At 47.5% G+C, this 21,081-nt stretch overlaps 1 protein-coding gene across 1 annotated transcript in view; it reads right to left on the reverse strand.

The window, feature by feature from the left end:
• Positions 1 to 8,939: 8,939 nt before the first annotated feature.
• Positions 8,940 to 21,081, reverse strand: part of CEP89 (centrosomal protein 89) — a 73,232-nt gene continuing 61,090 nt past the window's right edge. Inside the window, exons 17-19 of the mRNA XM_028123685.1 lie at positions 19,150 to 19,239; positions 14,045 to 14,214; positions 8,940 to 9,263 (exon numbers count right to left, since the gene is read on the reverse strand). Of these exons, the coding sequence (XP_027979486.1) occupies positions 9,107 to 9,263; positions 14,045 to 14,214; positions 19,150 to 19,239 (417 nt within the window). The 3' untranslated portion in view covers positions 8,940 to 9,106. The remainder of the gene's footprint in view (positions 9,264 to 14,044; positions 14,215 to 19,149; positions 19,240 to 21,081) is intronic.

Genomic DNA, 21,081 nt, shown 5'->3' on the forward strand with positions numbered 1-21,081 from the left:
ACGCCCCAAAGTCATTCTACCTCCAACTCCTTTTTTTCCCAAAAGTAAAAAGTATTTTTAAACATCCTGGAATATCCTTAGTGGAATCAAGTCCGAGGAAGGAATGCTTTCCCCATGATCACTTCCCAAGATGAAGGTGCCTGGAGCGGGACAGACCCATAGCGGGGATGCTTCTGCACCAAGTGACACCAGCCATGCGATGCTGGGGAGAATCAGCTCCAGGCTCAGCTGGTTGGTGGTCATTCCTGGACCCTTTCTCTAAATAAAGTCTTTCCCAGGCCCTAGCTGGGAGAGTGCAGAGCCTTCCCATCGCCCTTCGGCCTTACCTGCTTCTTGCCCTCCCGGGGTCCAGGGAGCTGCCCGGCGAGGCTGCTGGAGGCGTCTGCGCGTCTGCACGGTCGCACCCAGGAATGGCCATGTCTTGTGCCCAGGAGTGAAGGAAGCCAGAAGGTACAGAGGTCAACAAAGGTAATTATTAAACTCTTTTTTTCTTTTCTTTTCTTTTTTTTTTAAGCAATGAAGCTTGGATCCAGCGGCACACAAAGCGGAGGGCCAGACAAGCTAATTTCTATGCAGAAATGTTTTTGTGCTGCACATCATTGTTTTTTCCTCAACCAGATACCCCCCAATCGGCTACATCCTATTAGGGGAACTCCCTCCAAAAACTGGCATCATAAGGGATAAACTTTGGAACCAGCTCTTTTATTGCTTTAATAGGTTAGATTTACAGCCCCAGGCAGGCGGTGCAAGGAGGAACCGCTGGTCAGGGCAGGTGTCTTTTTCCCTCCTGGCTCTGGCCAAGCCTGCAGGAGGGTGGGCAAGTCTTTCCCGCTCCCCTCGGGCAGTGACTGGGTTCCAGCACCACTGCCCGGGCAGAAGAGTTTGGCAACTCACCAACCCGGCCCTGAGGCCTCGCCTGGATGCCTGTGCCGAATGCACCTGCCGCTCCGGCCCCGGGGCAGTTCCCTTTGGCAGTATTGCTGTTCCCGTAGCCCAGTCTGCGCTCACCTGACTGTGGGACAGAAAACAGGTTGCACATTCTCCCTTACCTGGTGGGGAAACTGAGGCCCCAGAGATAATGAAGCCTGTAAAGGCCACAGAGCTCCGGATGTGCTGGGAGGGGCTGGGGACAGACCCACCCACAGACCCACCCTCCCCACAAAGGCTGACTCAGGTGGCAGCTCTAATCCCTTGTCTCAGATAAGTTCTTTCTCTTGATGGAGAACCCCCGGCCAGGAGCATTGTACTGTTATCAAAACCACCCCTCCGGTTGTTTTGCATTGGGATAAATCTGACAGCATCTCAGATATCCAAAAGAGTTCAAGGGTCACAGGAAAGAGCCGGGCAAGACATGGGTGGTGGCACCGGGGGCACTGTGGGCGGGCGGATTCCTCAGGCTTGTTTCTTAAAGCCATCTGAAGAACGTGAGGACCCTCAGTCTCAGAGTCAGTGCTCCCCTGCCCACCATGCCCAGCGCTTCCATGAGGGCTCATCCCCCCCTGAGCCGGAGGCCAGAGGCCCTGCAGGGTGGGACCTGCTGCCCCCAAACCTGCTCACAGGTTTGTGTCATTCCCTAAAGTCTTTGCTAATACAGCAGCACTCAAACTAGTTGCCGGTGCGTCTATATCTGCAAAACACTGCAGAATCCTCCCTGGGTCAAAGTTGCCTCCAAAGGGCTGATGTTCTAAAAGAAATCACGTGAGGAGGGCAGAGTTGGGAGGTGGGTGGGAGGGTGTTGCCCGGAGCCAGCCCTGTGACTGCAGGTGACTCAGCCTCTCCCCAGGCGTCCAGATCCAAATCTGTAAGTATCCGTAGGTGGGCCTAGCACCCGCACACACCCCTCCTGAAATGGTAGGGATCACAGAAAGCCTTAAACTTCTGTGGATCCTCTGGTCTCCTGGGGCCTCTGCCAAGTGCTGAGTTTGGAACATCTGGGCATGCAGCTCCTTTGTTAAGGGTCAGAAATATACTTCAGTGAATTTGGGGTCCTTGGTGAGCTCTTTCTTTCCTAAAGCTGTTGCTTTTTTGTTTTGCCCTGGCAGAGTGAGTGTTCAACCAAATTAGCGTAAGTCTTTTATCTGCCCTCAAGGAAAATCATCTGGATTTAACACCCCCACCCCCCACCCCAGCCGTGAATTCTCGGAGACCTTTGGCTCCTTAGGCATCCAGTCCTTCCACCACAGGGCTGAAGTTTCGCCCCACTGCAACCTGAGGCTCTGAGAGGGCCTCAGAGCACACTTCCTGGGAAGTTGCAGGCTTTTTTTTTTCTTTCATGCGACTCTCTTATTTCTTAAGCTTCAGCTAAAGCTCTTGACCCTCACTTTCAAACTGTGCTTTTTCCCATTGCTAAGGTGCTTGCACCCTTTTATGAACGCCACCTGCATCTTACCGTCTCCATTCTCCACAGCCTCTTGCTCTCTTGTCCTCCTCAGAGGAAGGGTCAAACCCTCACACAGATGCTGGACCTGCCTTTACCACTCAAACCTGCTCCAGACGTGCCTTCGAGTTGTCGAACTTTCTTCAGCTCCTAAGGTCATGTGGTCTCATATTCCTTCCCCCTGCAGCTGGTAATGGTTCAGAGTCTTTGAGGGACCACAAAGACCATATAGCCAGGTGCTCACCAACTTCCTGGATTTGGGGCAGAACTTGTAAAGAGTCAGTGGAATGTGCAGAGTCTTTAAAATGTCAAGGCTTTACAGTCTCACCATAAAACAAGTAACGCAGGAATTCACTCACTCCTTTAAACACTAACTCCCCATTTGCTCCTTTGCCCCAGATCCTACTTTGTCTCTGAATTTGACTAAGTACATCACGTAAGTGGAGCCATGCAGTATCTGTCCTTATGGGCCTGAGATATGTTACATGGTTAGACATACATGAACTCCCGTGATGCAGCAAATCCAGCCCTAGGTATTTACCCAAAAAGAATGAAAACACGTCCACACAAAAATTTGTGTACAAATGTTCCCAGCAGCCAGGCTGGAGCAAAGCAGCATGCCAGGGCTCAGGCTCTCCACGGTGACAGGATGGGGAGCGTGTAGGGTCCAGGAGTGGTTTCTCGTTTAGATGTGGGACACTTGAGGGGTTTTTGCTGCTAATGGGAAGCCTGTGTCGAATGGAGAGGCCACCCGGAGTGACCCAGACCTTACATCTAGGAATATCTAGGTGTGTGTGTCCTCCTGGAGGGAGGTAACCCCCACCCACAGAGCCCAGCTGCTTGAGGAATCAAGGAGGTGACAGTCCCCTCCCTTCTGAGGGGAAGTGGACCTCTGCCACACAGCTCACAAGCCCTGGCTGCTGGGAACTGCTCCCTCCCCCCAAACCCCCCCAACCCCTTGAATTCACTCACTCACTCACTCTGGGTGGAGGTTTGCAGGCTCTGGCTAACACCAGAGTCCAGTCTCCAATCTCTGGGATCCACGCATCTCTCTCCCTGCTTCAGCTCCTGCCCTGTTCTGCCCATTTCTGCTGGCTCCACTGTGCAAACCTGCATGCATCCTGGTCCCACGTGCAATGAGAAACATCTCCCCCAAGGAGCAGGCAGGGTCCCTGCAGAACCTCAGGAGGGCCCCGCTCTGTGGGTGCTCCAACCCCAGGACAGAGAGGGGCAGGTAGAACGGGGACTGGGTCACAGGCTGCCCTCCACCATGGAGCGGGCAACCAGCCTGCCCTCTTTCTTCCCAGTGCCCCAAGGCTCCAAGGAAGCCCCAGAGGCCAGACTGAACGCGGAGCCCCCTTCCTGGCCGGGGCTATGGTGCCATCCAGGACTTGGTGAGGGGGAAGTGGCTGCATCTGAGCAGGGGAATACCAGGGGCAGGGGTTTCACTGGCTGTCCACTGCCCCCCGTGGCCTGTGTTACTCATGCCCTTGCCAGCTCCCCTCCTTGCCCCACCCGGGGGTGGGGGGGGTCACTCAGCTTCTGGGGCACTTACAATGGAGGGAGGCACACAGCAGACTGAGTGGGGCGGGTGGCCCTGTGTGTCCCCAGTGAAAGTGCCTTCGTGGTCCGCAAGCCTCTTGAAGTCTCCCTCTTCCCCGTGTGTTCCCCCTCCTGCTTCCAGAGTCTGGAACCCCTCCACCCTCCCTCCTGGGACCATAGCCAAGGGGCTGTCCCAGCATCCACTCTGCTCCTTCATTTCCCCAGAGACAGACACCACCCTCCAGGGCTCCCTGCCCGAGTCCTCAGCGCCACCTGCTTCTCCCAGCGCCGTGCGGCCACGTTGCTCCGCAATTTGCCCTCCACCTGCAGTCTTATTGTCCCACTTTCCCAAAACTTTACTGGAATTCTTTTGCTACGCAAATTCCGACTCATTCTTTAAGGGCACATACAAAAAAAGTCACCCGATGTCTCCTCTGTGTTGTGAAAACAGTAAATGCCCAGGCACAGACTCCTGAGCCCGAGGAACGGCCGCTCCAGTGCCTCCCGACGCTGCTGGAGCTGTGTTTTCCTTCTGTGACTTTCTCTGGTGTTTCAACCACACACGTCTGTCCCCAGAGAACACACTGCCCGGCTTTGCATGGTTCTGAACACGACACAAGTGCATCGCTGTGTTGGTACCACAGCCGGGGAAGGGCTCCTGTTGGTGTGGGTGCTTCATTCCACCAGGGGCCCCCCATCCCCCGCCTCAAGGGCATTTCTGGTGTTTCCGGGCGGGTGTACGGACAGGATGCTCCGACCAAGCTTGTACTGTTCCTCAGACTGGCTTGGTTGGCTTTGTCAGACACTCAATATTTTTGATGGGTTCAGTGGGTGTCCCTGTGGTTTCCCTGTCTCCCTCTTCATGTACTTATTTATGTTACTCCTTCGAAATGCCTATGCAAGCCTCTCCCCGTTTTCTCTTGGGCTATCTTCTGCTTCCTGGCCTCCTTCATGCTTTCTGGACCAAAGGCCTCTGTCAGCTTCGTGTGGCTTGTCCTTCCACTCAGGTGAAGAGCTCTTCATTAATTGTATTGCTGTCAAATGTGTTATTTTCCCGTGGTTAGAGCTTTCCAGGTCTTCTTTAAGAAGTCCTTCCCTGGGCGCCTGGGTGGCTCAGTTGGTTAAGTGACTGCCTTCGGCTCAGGTCATGATCCTGGAGTCCCGGGATGGAGTCCCACATCGGGGTCCCTGCTCAGCGGGGAGTCTGCTTCTCCCTCTGACCCTCTTCCCTCTCATGCTCTCTGGCTCTCATTCTCTCTCTCAAATAAATAAATAAAATCTTTAAAAAAAAAAAAAAGAAAAATCCTTCCCTGGGGGCGCCTGGGTGACTCAGTCAGTTGAGTGTCAGGCTCTTGGTTTTGGCTCAGGTCATGACCTCAGGGTCTTGAGATCGAGGCCTGTGTTGCACTCCATGCTCAGCAGGCAGTCGGCTGGAGATTCTCTCTCTCCCTCTGCCCCTCCCCCTCGTTCTCTCTCTAAAATAAATAAATAAATAAAATCATAAAAAAGAAAGAAAGAAAGAAAGAAAGCAATCCTTCCCTGACCTGAAGTCATGAACTACCTAGAAGCTTAGTTTTGCCTTTCACATTTAGGTCCATACACAACCGTCCAAGAGAAGTATACTGTGAGTCACATATGTAGTTTAAATTTTTCCAGTGGCCACATTTTTCTAAAAAGTAGAAACAAAAACAGGTAAAATTATCAATTTTCACAACAGATTTTATTTCACCCAACACAGCCAAAATGCTATCTCAACATATAACCAGTACAAAAATTATTGGTGAGATATGTCACATTCTTCTTTTCATAGTAAATTTTCAGAATCTGGGGTTTTATGTTTACGGCACATCTCAATTTGGGGGTGAGATTTTCATCAGAAGTCCTCAAACTATAGCTAGATTACCTTTTAAAATGTATTCAGTTGAAAAGGTGTGTTCTCACCCCCTTGTGCTCCAGCACATACAGAAGTTTTCCTGTCACTGCACAGAGACCCTGCTTGTTCTGGAAGCCCACGGCTCTGGGGGCTTGTCCTGCTTTCTTCTCTTTTGGCTCTAAAATCAATAGATCTATCGCCTCGGTTCTGGAGGCTAGAAGTCCAAACTCCAGGTGTGGGCATGGGCCATGCTCCCTCTGGAACCCAGGAGGGGATCCTTCACGGCCTCTTCCTAGCTTCTGGGCTTGCGAGCACGGCCGGGTGTCGTCCTTGGCCTGTAGCTACGTCTCTCCAACCCTGACTGTTGTCACATGGCGTCCTCCCTGGGTGTCTCCATCCTCACACAGCTGTCTTTCTTAAGGGCACCAGTCATCTGGCATGAAACACCAACCCTACTCCAGTCTGACCTCACCTTCCCTAGGTGCATCTGCACCTACTGAAGCCCCGTCTTTCTTTACAGAATTTTCTTCTGGGGAAATCCAACTCCGCATCTAATGCCCACTGAAATGCTACCTCCTACCCACAGCCTTTCATGAACTTCGCTCCCCCGGACTCTCCTTCATGCTCCCCAGAGAAATGGCATCTCTTACGTGGCTCCGAGTCCCTGGCTCGCCTTCCTACGAGCAGAGATCGGCCCTTCACAGAGTCCGGGCGCACTTCCTTGTGAAGCGGCTTGGGATCGCGCGGCCTATCATGAACCATCACTTGGGAATTCGGACATAAAGGAGCTAGCAGGGCACCTAGAGACTGATCAGGCGAGCTTTCCTGCAAGATAGAGGGGCACGGCATTGGGAGATGGGAGGAAAAGAGAACGTTCTGGGCTGTTCCTGGGAAATACTATTTTTTGTTTTGAAGGATCAGATCATGGCCGTGCTTCCGTTCAGTGAGGTTTTTGAATGTTCTGCACGGGGTTCACCCTGTAGCTCCCACAGCAGCCATGAAGGTGATGAGGCCATTGTTTTGGTCCTGTTTTCTTCCAAGCACCTAGCAGGCTCTGTAACTGTGTCTGCCTTTGTCACTGCTACTGTGCTCGATACCGTGCACAGATAAGCACTCCATGTATATTTGCTGACTAAATACACTGCACTGAAAGAAATACAGTTCAGGATTTCCTCCTCTCCTCAGAGTTGGAGGCCACACGGATCTCCACAGAGAGAAGCTGCCGGGAAAGGGTGGCCTCTCCCACTCTTCTCGGAGCCTGAGGGGCAGGAGCCACTTCCGATACCGCCCCCCCCCACCAACCCTCTGTGCAGATTGACCAGAAAACTGAGGGCAGCTCCTCACCTGCCATCCCCTCAAGCTCACAGCCACATCCCCCCTGAGGCTGGGCCCCAGCCTCTCTGCACCCGGGCCGGAATTCCCCCAGACTAATACCAAAGGCAGCAGGGCTCCTGGGGCCCGTTTTATAACCGTTTGCCTGATCAGGACCATTCTAGAGCCATATACAGATTCCCCAGGACCAAGCAGGAATGGCCCCGCTCCTGCTCCGATTGGCACCTGCAGGATGAAGCCCTACAGGCTCCTACAGGAGACCCTTACGGCAGTCCGGGCTTTCCCGGGGCCACTCTGGCCTCCCTGCCCACCCCAATCTCCAGCCCGAACGCCCCTCCTGCGGCTCCCGAGTTCTTGCCCCAGCCCACACAGCCCTCTCTGCCCTTCTCCAGCTCCTGAAACCTTGCCCATCCGGCAAGGCCCAGGGCATTCCAGTTCCCCCACGAAGCATCGAAGTTCAGTCCCTGGGCCCCTCAGCAGCCTTGTCTCTCGCCGCTTTGCCTGCCTGCCCTCCTTCGCACCCTGGACTCTGAGCCCACCTGCCACGTGCCGACAGCAAACCGGCGGGAGGCTGGCAGAGCCCGAGTGCTGCACGACCCCACCCCTGCCTGGCCGTGACGAGGTCCAGGGGTCACCAAACTTGCCAAGTATGTTTGTAACATGTAATAAACTTAAGGCAGAAATGTACAAACGTTCACTTCTCCAGGGAACAAAATGTTCTCACAGAAGGCGGGACAAAGCCAGGAATGACAAAAGTGGCTCTCTACGTATGGGACAAGAGCAGGTTTCCCACGACAAGCCACCCTCCAAGCACAGGGCTGGACAGTGAGAGACTCACGGGGGCGCTGGGGCCTTGCAGCCTGTTTACACGCTGCCAGAGAGCTGTTGGGTTCCCTGGAAATAACATCGAAGCTGTTTGCTAGGTCACCTCCGAGGGAGATGATAGGGAGTTTGAAATCCCAGCGTGTCGCCCTACCTCTGGTCAAACGAAAATAAATTAGAATCACTGAACTGTTGAACAAGTTGAATAAAAGGTAAAAAAACTGTGATCTATCTCAACTCCCAACTAGCCATCAGAGCTCAGGCGTGTAACTTTCGCACCCGACCAGGGCCCAGGGCTGGCCTGCACCCGTACCGAGGCCGGGCTGCACTGGGAGGGGCCTGTAAAAGGCTGTGTTCTGGGATTCTGCCCCCCACACTGCTCTCAGGGTCCCGTGCAGCCTGATGTCCCACGTTCTTCCAGCATGCCAGGGACAAGCAGCCCTGGGTGGCCGGCACTGGCACCAGGAAGTGCCAGGGGATGGTCCTGAGAGGCTGGGGTCACCTGCCTGAGGAGGTGGCAGAGAGGAGATCCCCGGCCCGTGGCATCCTTCTCGGTGGTGGCACTGGGGCAGGGACCCCACCTTGGTGCTAGGTGGCCCCAGAAAAGTTGCCTTTCCAGGAGGATAAAGAAGGGCAGGGAGACAGGGCAGAACAGAGTTTGTATAACTTACTGGGGTGTGAGTGCTAACACCTGTCTTTTCCCACACGCCAAAACGGCACCCAGAGTGAATGACAGTGTCAGCACTGGACGCGTCCAGCTGACCTCACGCACCTACCCCGCTGTGTGAGGGCTCCGGCCCACCGCCTGCTCTCTCCGGCACTCTCCCGGCTGCAGATCTAGATGCCCAGAGCCAGGCCAGCTCCTCGGGTCCCCTGGCACCCTGAGCAATGGGTCTCACAGAGCCTGGCTCTGTGGCAAGGCAGCCAGTAGGCAAAAATACAGCTCAGCACTGTATGAGTCAAATAAAGCAAAATGTAAAAAAAAAAAAAGGATTAAATTTCTGCGACAGTTTATTTCTACCTTGCCCTGATGAGGAGAAGTGCTGTGGCGGGAAGTAGGAGTGGGCCCTTCCCCTGTGCCTCCCAGTCCCAGGGAAGGCAGAGCTCCGGGCCAGGGCCCCAGTCACGGCGCGGGCTGCGGCGGGTGGCGGGAGGTGGCTTCATGTCCCAGTAGCCGGAGCTGCGGGCGCCCAGCGCACCTCCCCAGGGCCGTCCCACACACCGGGCCTCTCCAGCGCAGCCTGCAGCAACTCTCGGATTCTTTGGTTTTCCTTGGAGGTGGACCGCCAAACAACCTCAAGCTCGCCTTCCATTTCTCTGAGAAATACACACAAGAAGGAAAAGTTTAAAATAGCATAATGAGAAAAATATTTCTTAAAGTAGCCAGAATTCAAAGGAAAGAATGCTTAATGTCAGAGAACAGATCCCAGGGTGCTTGGGTTCTCAGGGTTGAATGAAATGCTGAGGTGACCTAGAAACAGAAAAAAATACTGAGTTTTGCCTTTTCCTTTATTTTGGACCTTTGTTCTCTAAAGAATTAACATGTGTAAGAATAAAATACAGTCCCTGCAGTGGCTGACCTACATACAGCACAACGGCCCCACGGTGAGCGCCCACACAGCATGAACCCTGCAAGCCTCTCCATGTCCCCTCTACCTGTCCCTGCTGTGACCTGGCCAACATCAGGCACCAATCATGACACCCATCTGCGGACCCAGTGAGGGGCCTGGACGTAGAGAGTTAGTCTGGGGGTGAGGAGGGGACCGTGCAGAGTGGGGCTCATAACCGAGGACACAGAAAAGACTGGCCTAGATGGACCACACGCTGGGAGTGAGCACCCAAGATGTACAAGTAAAGGAAAGGGTGCCAAGGACTCGGCGACAGGTACCATGTGGGGTGCTGAGGAAAGTGGGCCCACAAGGTATCCATGTCCTCACAGGGCCGTGGTCTGCTTGGGGGAACAGACCAGGGTACCAGCTACCACCTCACAGGATGGTGGACCCCACAGGAGAGTGAGGGGGACAGAAAGACCAGCCTCAGCCTGGGGGGAAGAGCAGGCCTTGTGCAGGAGGGCATGGTGGGGAGGCCGGCTCCCTCACAGACATGGCCAGGTGGTTATGGAAGACGCTAGAAACTGGACCACCAAGTGGGCTGAACACTGCTGTTTAAGGAGGAGGACAATGAGATTCAGGGAGGCCAGCAACATGCCCACTTGTCCAGGGTCACTTCTCTTGTGAACTGTTGCTTCCTTCCAAGCCCCCCTGAGGCCCACTGGATGTTGGGTGCTATTTAATTAAACTATGTTTTGAAAAATCTCCCAATTTCTCTTTTCTGGCACAAAACACCTAGATGTTTGATAAATTACAGCAATCATGAGATATGCATAGCCAAACTCAAAACAAGAATAGGAAATCTCTAAGGGCAGAAAGAAAGAAAGACTAAACTGAAAGCACACAGGAAGGGAACAGAGTGTTGCTTATTGCTTTGAGGACAAAAGTCCGTGCCAGAAACCCACGTTTTTGTAGAATGGAGACTAGATGTTGGGCCCATGCAAACTGGGTGGGACAGAAAACCCCAGGGCTCACTCATATCCACGTTTCTCCCCCTTCTTCCTAGAAACACTCTGAACTACCTGCGTGTTCCACAATTGGGCAGGTAAGTGGAGGCACATGAAGGGCCCTAAGAGAAAGCAAGGCTGGGTAGAAAACCTGCTGATCTTCAAAAGAAACCTGCTTTGAGAGGCTAAGTGTCCCCTAGGGGGCTGTAGCCACCAGCTTGTTCTCAAAGGGATCTGGAGTTTGAATTTACATTGTTCCCCATGACTGGGCATCCCCAGCACCCTGTGTGGAGTGAACAGCCATTTTAGAGACAATCAGGGAAAAAGCTCAATGGATGGGTTAAATAGTACACTGGACACAACTGAAGAGAGAATTAGCAAACTGTAATATAGAGCAGAAGAAATCACTCTGAATGCAGTGCAGAAAAATACCGGTATTAAGGAGTTATACACTTTAAATGTAATAGCATTTTTAAATATAATAATATATAATATATAACAAATGTAATAAAAACATTTTTAAAAGACTTTTAAAAGTCTTTTTGTATGTTTTTAAAAAAACATTACTATAGCCTATTTTTAAAATTAATAATGAAATTAAAGTGGCTTCAGGTTGGAAATATTCTCTTGCACCAAAGAGAAGCAAATGCTAATCTTCTTTGGAGAAAAATATCCTTAATCCAGAACCTCAGGATTCTACAGATTGAATTCAACCATATATGCGTTCATAGTTAAAAAGTTACTGTACGTAGAAAGAAACAAGCCACACAAAGCAAGAGTCCAAAAAAAAATTAAACTCCTCCAAATTTCAGAGAAAAATAACTACAAATGAAATGTTAAAAGAAATAAAAGAGGTATTTAAAATAAACAAAGACCAAGAATTTATTTTAAAAATGACTAGGCAGATTTTCAAAAGAACCAAATAGAACTGAAAATGAAATACACTGTTGTTGATATAAAAAACTCAGTGGCTGGGTTAAACAGTACATTGAACACAGCTGAAGAGAGAATTAGTAAACAGGAATACTGAGCAGAAGAAACTACCCAAAATGTGGACCAGAAAAAAGATGGAAAATTTAAAAGATAAGGCACATGGAAAGTCTAACATACGTTTAATCTGAGCTCCAGAAGGACATTTAGAAAGAATAAGGGGAAATAATTTATTTTAAGAGATAATGGCCTATTTTAAGAGATGAGAATTTTCTAGACTAATGAAAGACACAAAATCACAGATATAGAGAATAACTTATACCAAGTAGATAATTACAGTTAATCACATACCAATTAAATTGCAGAATACAAGAGACAGACAAGATTTTTTTTAAAAGATTTTATTTATTTATTTTAGAGAGACAGCACACAAGTGGTGGGGAGGGGCAGAGGGAGAGAGAATCTCCACTTGATCTTAGCCAAAAGGCCGAGAAGCGATTGGGAGAGAGAATCTCAAGCAGACTTTGCACTGAGCACAGAGCCCGATGCAGGGGTCAGACTCACGACCCTGAGATCATGACCTGAGCTGAGATCAAGAGTGGGACACTTAACCAACTGAGCCACCTGGGTGCCCTGAGTCAGTTATTTTAAAAAATAACAAAAGGCTTGTCAGAGACTTGTCTTTTGACTTGTCAAAACAGACTTCTCAAACAGAGAGGATAGTAGAATATGCTGAGAGAAGAAGACTGTCAAAGTAAAATTTTGTAGCCAGCAAAAATTATCTTACAAGGATCAAGGAAAAATGCAGACGTTTCCAGATAAACAGAGAGCTTACTCCCAACAGACTCTTACTAAAGAGACTTCTAAATAATGTATTTTAGGAAGAAGGAAACTAATCTGAGAAATAAGGTCTGAGATGTAAGAGAGGATATGTTAAAAGATAAACTGAGGAAATAAAATTTTAAGAGTTTATTTGAGCAAAACTCAACTCAAATTGGGCAGCATCCCATCTAGCAGAGAGAAATGAGCTCTTCCTTCACTTTAGATTTTTTTTTTTTTTTAGCCCAACGCAGGGCTTGAACTCACAACCCTGAGATCGAAACCCGAGATGAAATCAAGAGTCGGTGGCTCAACCAACTGGGCTACCCAGGCGTCCCTAAATTTAAATTTTTTAATGTTAAATACTCATGGTAAAATTTTAAGGGTAACCACTGAAAGTACAGGAATAGAATGCATAACTTTCAAACGATTTAAGGACAGATAGTGGAATAAGGGAGAAAGTGAAAAACAAAATGCCATTTTATTATTGTGATTCTAAACCTCTTATCTGGCAAGAAATTTGGTATTGGCCCAACTTTTTACATAGTAGCTGTTTATGGTGGTAAGAACTTCTGTGACTACAGAAACCATGATAGCCATGATAGATAAGACTTCATCCTGCCTTGTTTTTAAGAAGCATCTGGCTGGGGAGCCTGGGTGGCTCAGTCGGTTAAGCAGCTGCCTTCGGCTCAAGTCATGATCCCAGGGTCCTGGGCATCGGGCTCCTTGCTCAGTGGGGAGCCCGCTTCTCTCTCTGCCTGCCACTCCCCCTGCTCATGCTCTGTCTCTGACAAATAAATAAAATCTTAAAAAAAAAAAAAAGCATCTGACTGATGGAAAACAAACATATCTGCATTCTGCATGACATCAAATATATGAATCCTCCTATAACCTGAAGAAATCCCATGAGTGTATTACGATTCCTCTGCATGCATCAGTTTATATTCCAGTCTGTCAAGGCACGGCCATTATGAAAAGGCAGAGTTAAGTACGAAGGACCACCAAGTTCACCTTCATGGAGCATGCGACATTCCCCAATGTTTTTAATACACTGGCAATACTTTCTCTAGCCTATGTTTAAAGGGTAAAGTGTAACTGATTTAGTACCTTACATGCACAGAGAACATAAGGCACCCATCATCTTATGACTATGATCTTACAAGAAGGGAATGATCAGAGATTTTAAAATCCTCAGAAATGAAAAAAAGAAAAAGCAGAAATAAGACATTTAATTAAAAATCAAAAGTCTCCCAAGAAAATGGAATAAAACAAAAGCATCAACGAGAGGAGAAGGGAGGGAAGGACAATTAGAGGCCTGGATTGATTCAATTAGTCCAATATTCAAACAATGGCAGTTCTACAGGGGGGTTAAGGGAAATGAGGAGCACTGAATGGTGAGGGTGTTAACACCACTGTTGTATACTTGGAAGTTGCTAAGGGAGCGGATCTTCAATGTTCCCACCTTGACTGCTGCACCGGCACCAGAAGCACAACAAAATGGGAACTGGGTAAGATGGGGGAGGTGTTAACTAACCTTGTGGGGGCAATCCTTTCACAAGATATTCCTGTATCAAATCATCACATTATACACCTTCAACTTACACAGTCCTGTACGTCAATTGCTGGGGGAAAATGTTAAAAAGAAAATGAGCAAATAAGAATCAAGACCAATATTACATTCAGATAAAACTTAAATGTAAAAAATAAACAGAACGGGTCCAGAGGGTTTTCCTGGAAAAATCTAGCAAACATTCAAAACTAAACATACTCTATGGGGCTGGGCTGGCCCTACCTTTTCTGCTGCAGTGCCTGGTCCAGGATATCCTGCTTGTCCTGCAGCATCCGATGGAGGTGCCTCATCTCTTGCTGGTACCGAGCTGTCTTGCTAGCGAAGTCTTCCTGCTGCTCTGTCAGGCGGTGACTGATGTCACCCACTTTCAGTGCCGCCTGCTTCTTGTACCCCTGGGGGAGGAGGAGGCCCTGTGTGAGCGAGGGGATGCTGCCTGCGGCCCAGGGGATGGCTTCCCGGATGCGTACCCTCCCCATTTTGGGCCATCAGAGCCCACTGAGATGATGAGTAAACCTTGCAGAATTCTGATCTGGGAGGGCAAGTCTGGATTATAAAAGTCATAGAAAGTAAAAAAAAAAAAAAAAATATATAGATATATATATATATATCTATATATATATATATATATATATATATCTCAAGGGCGCCTGGGTGGCTCAGTTGGTTAAGCGACTGCCTTCGTTCGGCTCAGGTCATGATCCTGGAGTCATGGGATCGAGTCCCGCGTCGGGCTCCCTGCTCAGCGGGGAGTCTGCTTCTCCCTCTGACCCTCTTCCCTCTCGTGCTATCTCTCATTCTCACTCTCAGATAAATAAATAAAATATTAAAAAAAAGAATATCAAGTATAATAAAACCAAATTTCTAATTTGTATCATGCCTAGTTTTTTATATGCTACAAATAAAAACAGACCAACCTGGCAAGGTCTGTCACACTTTATTGGTAAACAGATGACAGAGATAAAAGCTTGATTCATTTATCTTCCTTCTACATTTTTACTGGATAGCATTTAAGGTATGACTTCCCTCTGAGCATTTTTTTTTTTTTTTTAAGATTTTATTTCTTTATTTCACAGACAGACAGTGAGAGAGGGAATACAGCAGGGGGAATGGGAGAGGGAGAAGCAGGCTTCCCGCTGAGCAGGGAGCCCGATGTGGGGCTCGATCCCAGGACCCTGGGATCATGACATGAGCTGAAGGCAGACACTTATTAACGACTGAGCCACCCAGGCGCGCCCCGAGCATTTCTAAAACTAGTGTTATATAGATTATAATTTGTACTTGACACAGATGCAATTCTGTTTAGAAGTCCAGAGTCTCTCATGGTTTGTCTCCCTCTCTGATTTCTTCCCACTCAGTTTTCCCTCCCTTCCCCTGTGGTCCTCCACAATATTCCTTATGTTCCACATATGAGTGAAACCATATGATAGTTGTCTTTCTCTCCTTATTTCACTTAGCATAATCCCCTCCAGTTCCATCCATGTCGATGAAAAAGGTAGGTATTCATCCTTTCTGACGGCTGAATAATATTCCAGTGTATATATGAACCACATCTTCTTTATCCATTAGTCTGTTGAAGGGCATCTCGTCTCCTTCCACAGTTTGGCTATTGCAGACATTGCTGCTATGAACATTGGGGTGCATGTGCCCCTTCGTTTCACTACATCTGTGTCTTTGGAGTAAAAACCTAGTAGTGCAATTGGGTCACAGGGTAGTTCTATTTTTAACGTCTTAAGGAACCTCCATACTGTTTTCTAGAGTGGCTGCACCAGTTTGCATTCTCACCAACAGCGTAAGAGGGCTCCCCTTTCTCCACCTCCTTAACAACATTTGTTGTTTCCTGTCTTGTTAATTTTAGCCATTCTAACTGGTGTATCAATTCTATTTAGAAACTGACAGTTTATTTTTTTTTAAATATTTTATTTATTTATTCATGAGAGACAGAGGGGGAGAGAGAGAGAGAGAAGCAGACTCCTAAGGAGCAGGGAGCCTGATGCGGGACTTGATCCCAGGACCCTGGGATCATGACCTGAGCCGAAGGCAGACGCTTAACCATCTGAGCCACCCAGGCGCCCTTAGAAACTGACAGTTTATACATTCCCTCTGACCCAAGAATGGGTTTACCTCATGGTTTTTACATTTCCAGGTAAAAGAATATTTTTTTGCTTTCTGATTGTTTATTAATTTCTGGTTTTCATCTTTTTGGTCAACAAATGTGCCTTACTTCTACTCTAGGGGCTATTTTTTGAGCCAATCTACAATCAATCAATTGTTATATGTATAAACACACACACACACACACATATATATAAACACACATAAATAAACCTTATAGATTACCTTAAATCTTCTATATCCTTACTTTTATTTAATTTCTTGATCTGTCTTGGACCAAGAGAAGATTAAAGCTCCTATTATTACTATGTTTCCATTTCCCTTTGTATGTCCTATAGTTTATAGATTTGCTGTGTTTATTTAGTGCACAGATATTTGTAGCTACTACACACTATTGATTTCAGTCTTTAACATGAAGGCTCCTCCTTTTTTTGGTTTCATTTAGTGCTTTTGGCCTGAACTTCATCTCAGCACATGTAAAGATTTGCTTTCTTTCTTTTTGTTTGCATAAATCTGATTATCTTTACTTATTCTTTTACTCTTCAGCTTTCTAATGCACTTTGTTTCAGACTGTCTCTTGGCTCTATCATGGAATACCATTTGCTTCATTATCAATGTTTTCTTTTAATGGGTGAATTAAGCTCGTTTATATTTGTTTGGTCTCAATTTTGTTACTTGGTTTTATCTTCACACATTTTTCAAGACTTAATGTAATCCATTTTCTCTGTTCTTTTCACTGTTGTAATTCTACTATTTAGGAATGGATCTCTCTTGATTCTTGTGGTGATTTTTATTCTCATGCCTTTATATTACATGTCCTTAGTCCTCTCATTTATCAAAAATAACATATTAGCTCACAACAACCTTTTCTGGCCCTACTTAAATATGTTTAAGCTCCTCCTACTTGATTTTTCAGCTTGAAATGATATCCTTGGAACTCTTAGTTATGACATATGAAGCAATCAGCTAGTTTGTTCTACTTTCTACTTTCCTACCTCCTTGACCTATCAGTTTTTACTTAGTTGTATTAATTCCACATTGTCAAAAAACATTTACATTTTGTTCCATCAGCCTTATCCCTGCCCCACTGAAGTCTTAGTTCCCAATTAAATATATCTTTTGCTCACTACTTTTCTGAAATTTGCCCAATTGTTTCTTGATTGGCTGAACTCAAGTTGATTAATCTTCAGGTGAGATTTATGGAAAAACTGTGCCCAGAGTTTTTACATGGTCAAAACTGTCTGAAGAGTAGTTTGGCTGGATGGAGACATCCTTGGCTCGCACTGTTTCCTCAAATATTTATAGAAGGCATTGCAGTGCTGGCATTCAGTATTGCTGTGGGGAAGTGTGATGCCAACATGGTTTTCTTTTTCTTATGTCTTGGCCTTTTGCCTGGGTATCCAAGGTTTTCTTTATCTTTTTTTTTTTTAAGATTTTATTTATTTATTTGAGAGAGAGAGAGAGAGAGAGAAAGCTGGGGGGAGCAGACGGAGAGGGACAAGCAGACTCAGTGCTGAGTGAGGAGCCTGATGTGGGGCTTGATCCCATGACCCCAAGATCACAACCTGAGCTGAAACCAAGAGTTGGACACTCAACTGACTAAGCCACCCAGGCACCCCTGTCTAGACATGGATTTCTTTTTCTTTATCCTACCTAGTTAGATTGTAACAACTAAGTGTACTTGAAGATTAAACTTACCATATCCTCACTGACTTTAAAACTGTCAGAAATAAAATTCCCAGAAAACTACGATGTCTGCTAGGAATCTCTGATGACATTTTAGAAGTCAACACAACTCCAAAAGCTATCTGGTTCAATTAAATCATTCCCACCACCTGAAGCCACAGGATCAGCTGCCCTGAGTTCTGGGTGGAGGACGAATGCAGCATTTTCAACTTTCCTTTTAGCAAAGCAACTCTTTCTTCAAATAGCATCATGCCTAAAAGCCCACATTTGGGAACAGGAGTGGAGATGCTCTGCCCCACAGAAGGAATGAGTTCACTGGACCTGTGGTGGGAACAGCCCTCACCTCAAAGGCTACTGCCCACTATAAATGAGAACAGTGATGTGCTGGAGGGTCCGCTAGTCTTCTCTGAATTGAGTTAGATGGCGGTGATCTTCCCTGGGGAAGGCCCAGACCCAGGCAGAATCCAGAACAGGGTAAGGGTAGCTCAGGGACGTTGCATGTGGCAGACCCTACTGGAAACCAGAAAGCCCCTCAGGGAGCATCTCTGTCTGTACCACTTGAAAATTCACAATGAATAGGCTGTGTGGCTTCCAAAAACTTGATATTTCTGTTATTTCGGCAATATTCATGAAACATCGGGGGAAAAAAGTCTATTCTTTGCATTAGGTTAATTGCTAATTCTTAGCAATTGGAAGTTAAATTTTATTTAACTTTTAAAAAATAAATAATTTAGGACTTATGTTCCCTAAAACAAAACGAAGGCATAACATATTTACATACATACATACATACATACACCTGCTTGCTGTTCACCCAGTACCCCACTTAAGTACACAGAGCCAGTCAATGTTTCGTTGGTCTTAGTTTGTTAATTTCCCAACATAGTAAATGTCATCAATCTATTTCTGCATGTGTCAGGCCCTTTTCATCATCATCCAACAGAGGTCCTTGATCTTATTCCCCACGCTAGAGCTACATGCCCTCACAGACCTTCCCCTTCAAAACCCTGCCTCCCACACAGGCCTCTAGCCTGCCCGCACCCCTGCTCCTGCTCCAAAGAAGTCAGTCTGGCTGGTAAGGCAGTGGACGCCAGTAGTCAGAACACAGATGGCAGGGAGATGAGAGGTCAGGTGAGGGAGGTGGCCTAGGGTAGGAGAGTTGGTACCCTGACAATAGTTTCCTTGGGCAGAGAAACTGGAGGGTGCAATTAGGATTAAGCTAGAGAGGAGAGGGTCAACCCTATTCTCTACCTGAACCAACGAATGTTGGGCTAACTTCAGGATAGAGCCTGGAGATTTTTCCATAGCAATATTTTTTCTTTTAAACAGCTGCAGGGTATCTTATTGTGCAGATAAGTCGGTTTATTTAATGAGTGGCTTGGTGCTATAAGCAATACTGCTTTACCCTGTGGATGACTAGTGTGATACATACATGCAACATGAATCATTTTTTTAAACACAGAACTCTGACTCCAGTAAGCCACTGTTTCTGTTTGAAAATGGCACCTCTGAGGCTAATGGCCACTTACCCTGATTTTTTCTTCTAACCTTCCCACGCGAATATTGCCTTCTATGATTTTGTTGAGAACTCCATGCTTCTCACTTTCTAAACATTTAGCCTAAGGAGAAAAGTGAAAAGAAAAATAATGGACTCTTGGTTTAAAAGAAAAATTAAAATAATAATTCTTCTGCAAAGAACATTATTCTCCCAAGTAATCTCTATTCTGCCACTCCTCCCAGCCCACCACCCTGCCTACCCCCCACTCCCTGTGTGAGAGATGTGGACAGAACTTGGGCCAATAGCTGAGGAGGGGCAAGAACCCAGAATGGCAGGCTGGGTGCCCCTCCTGGGCACCAACAGAAGATCGAGCCCCCCAAACAAGGGGAATGTGCTGTAAGGGCTTCCGGCACACTTCTCTATGCTTGTGGGATATAGCATTCCTTCAATCGTATCCAAGGAACAAGTGCAAAGATGCAAATAAACGTATAGCTCGACTACCTGAATAATTACAAAATTAAGGATAACGGAGGGGAGGAGCACGATGGAGGAGGAGTAGGAGACCTGGATTTTGTCTGGTCCCAGGAAGTCAGCTGGATAGGGATCAAACCATTCTGAACACCTACGAACTCAACAGGAGACTGAAGAAAAGAATAGCAGCAACTCTCTGAACAGAAAAGTGACCACTTACTGGAAGGTAGGACTTGCGAAGAAGTGAATGCGAGGCGATATTCAGGAGGATAGATGACGGGGGAGGGGGCCTCCATCGGCAAGTGACAGAGCCGCAGAGCACAAAATTGGAACTTTTAGAAGTCGGCTCCGCTGAGGGACGTTGCTCCAGTGGCTAAGCGGGGGGTGGAACCCTCATGGGACAGTGTGGTCTCAGGATCCTCGGGGTCACAGAAGACCGGGGGTGCCTGAGTGCAGCAGAGCTCCGAGGTATCAGAGCGGGGTTAGCTGGCTGCAGAGACGGAGCCGAGGAGTGGGCTCTCAGCTCGGGGTTGCCATAAACCATGATCCGCGGCACAGTCGAGCCACTGCTCCTACAGTAGGGACCCAACAAGCAGCAGACCCGGGGAGACTCCCCTTCCTCCTCTGGGAGGAGCGGTGTGGGAGCGCACCGCAGGGATCTGCTGGGTTTGGAGACTCCACACGGGGTCGGGTGCCAGAGATAGAAACGCTCGGTCACAGGCCGGGTGAGCACGGAGTGCGGCTGGGGACCAGGGAGACGGGAGTGATTGACTGCTTTTCTCTGGGGGCGCACTAAGGAGCGGGGAGCCGAGTTCTCGGCTCCTCCAGGGCAGAGATCGGGAGGCCACCATTTTCACTCTCGTACTCCAAAACTGTATGGAAAGCTTGCAGGGAACAAAAAATCCCGAGAGCAAACCCTAGCAGATTGCTTAGGGTGGGGCAATTCCGCCTCCGGCAAAGACATTTGGGAACCACGGCAACAGGCCCCTCCCCCAGAAGATCAGCAAGAACAGGCAGCCAAGACCAAGTTTACCGATCAATAAGAACGGCAGAACTCCAGCGCTAGGGGGATACTGCACATAGAATTCATGGCTTTTTCCCATGATTCTTTCGTCTTTCAAAGTTAATTTTTTTAAACTGTTTTTTTTTTTGAATTTTTCTTTTTCCCTTTTTTAACCAACATCTTATCAATCGCTTTTTTAAAAATCTTATTTTTCATTTTTAGAGTCATATTCTATCTGTTCATTGTAGTTAACCTTATTTTTGGTATATATATATACACACATAAGTTGTTCTCTCTTTAAAATTTTGGGATACAGTTTCTTCTAACAGACCAAAATATACCCTAAATCTCTAGTGCATGGCTTAGCTCTAGTCTTCTGCCTGATCACATTCTCTCCCTTCATTTTTAAATTTCTCTTCTTTCTTTTTTCAACCAACTTCTTATCAGTTCCTTTTATAAAATCTTCTATACTTTTCATCTTTACAGTCA

Source organism: Eumetopias jubatus, unplaced genomic scaffold (assembly GCF_037043125.1).
Source record: "Eumetopias jubatus isolate StellerSeaLion01/CBP00866 unplaced genomic scaffold, mEumJub1_p1.0 scaffold_10, whole genome shotgun sequence".
NCBI lineage: Eukaryota > Metazoa > Chordata > Mammalia > Carnivora > Otariidae > Eumetopias > Eumetopias jubatus.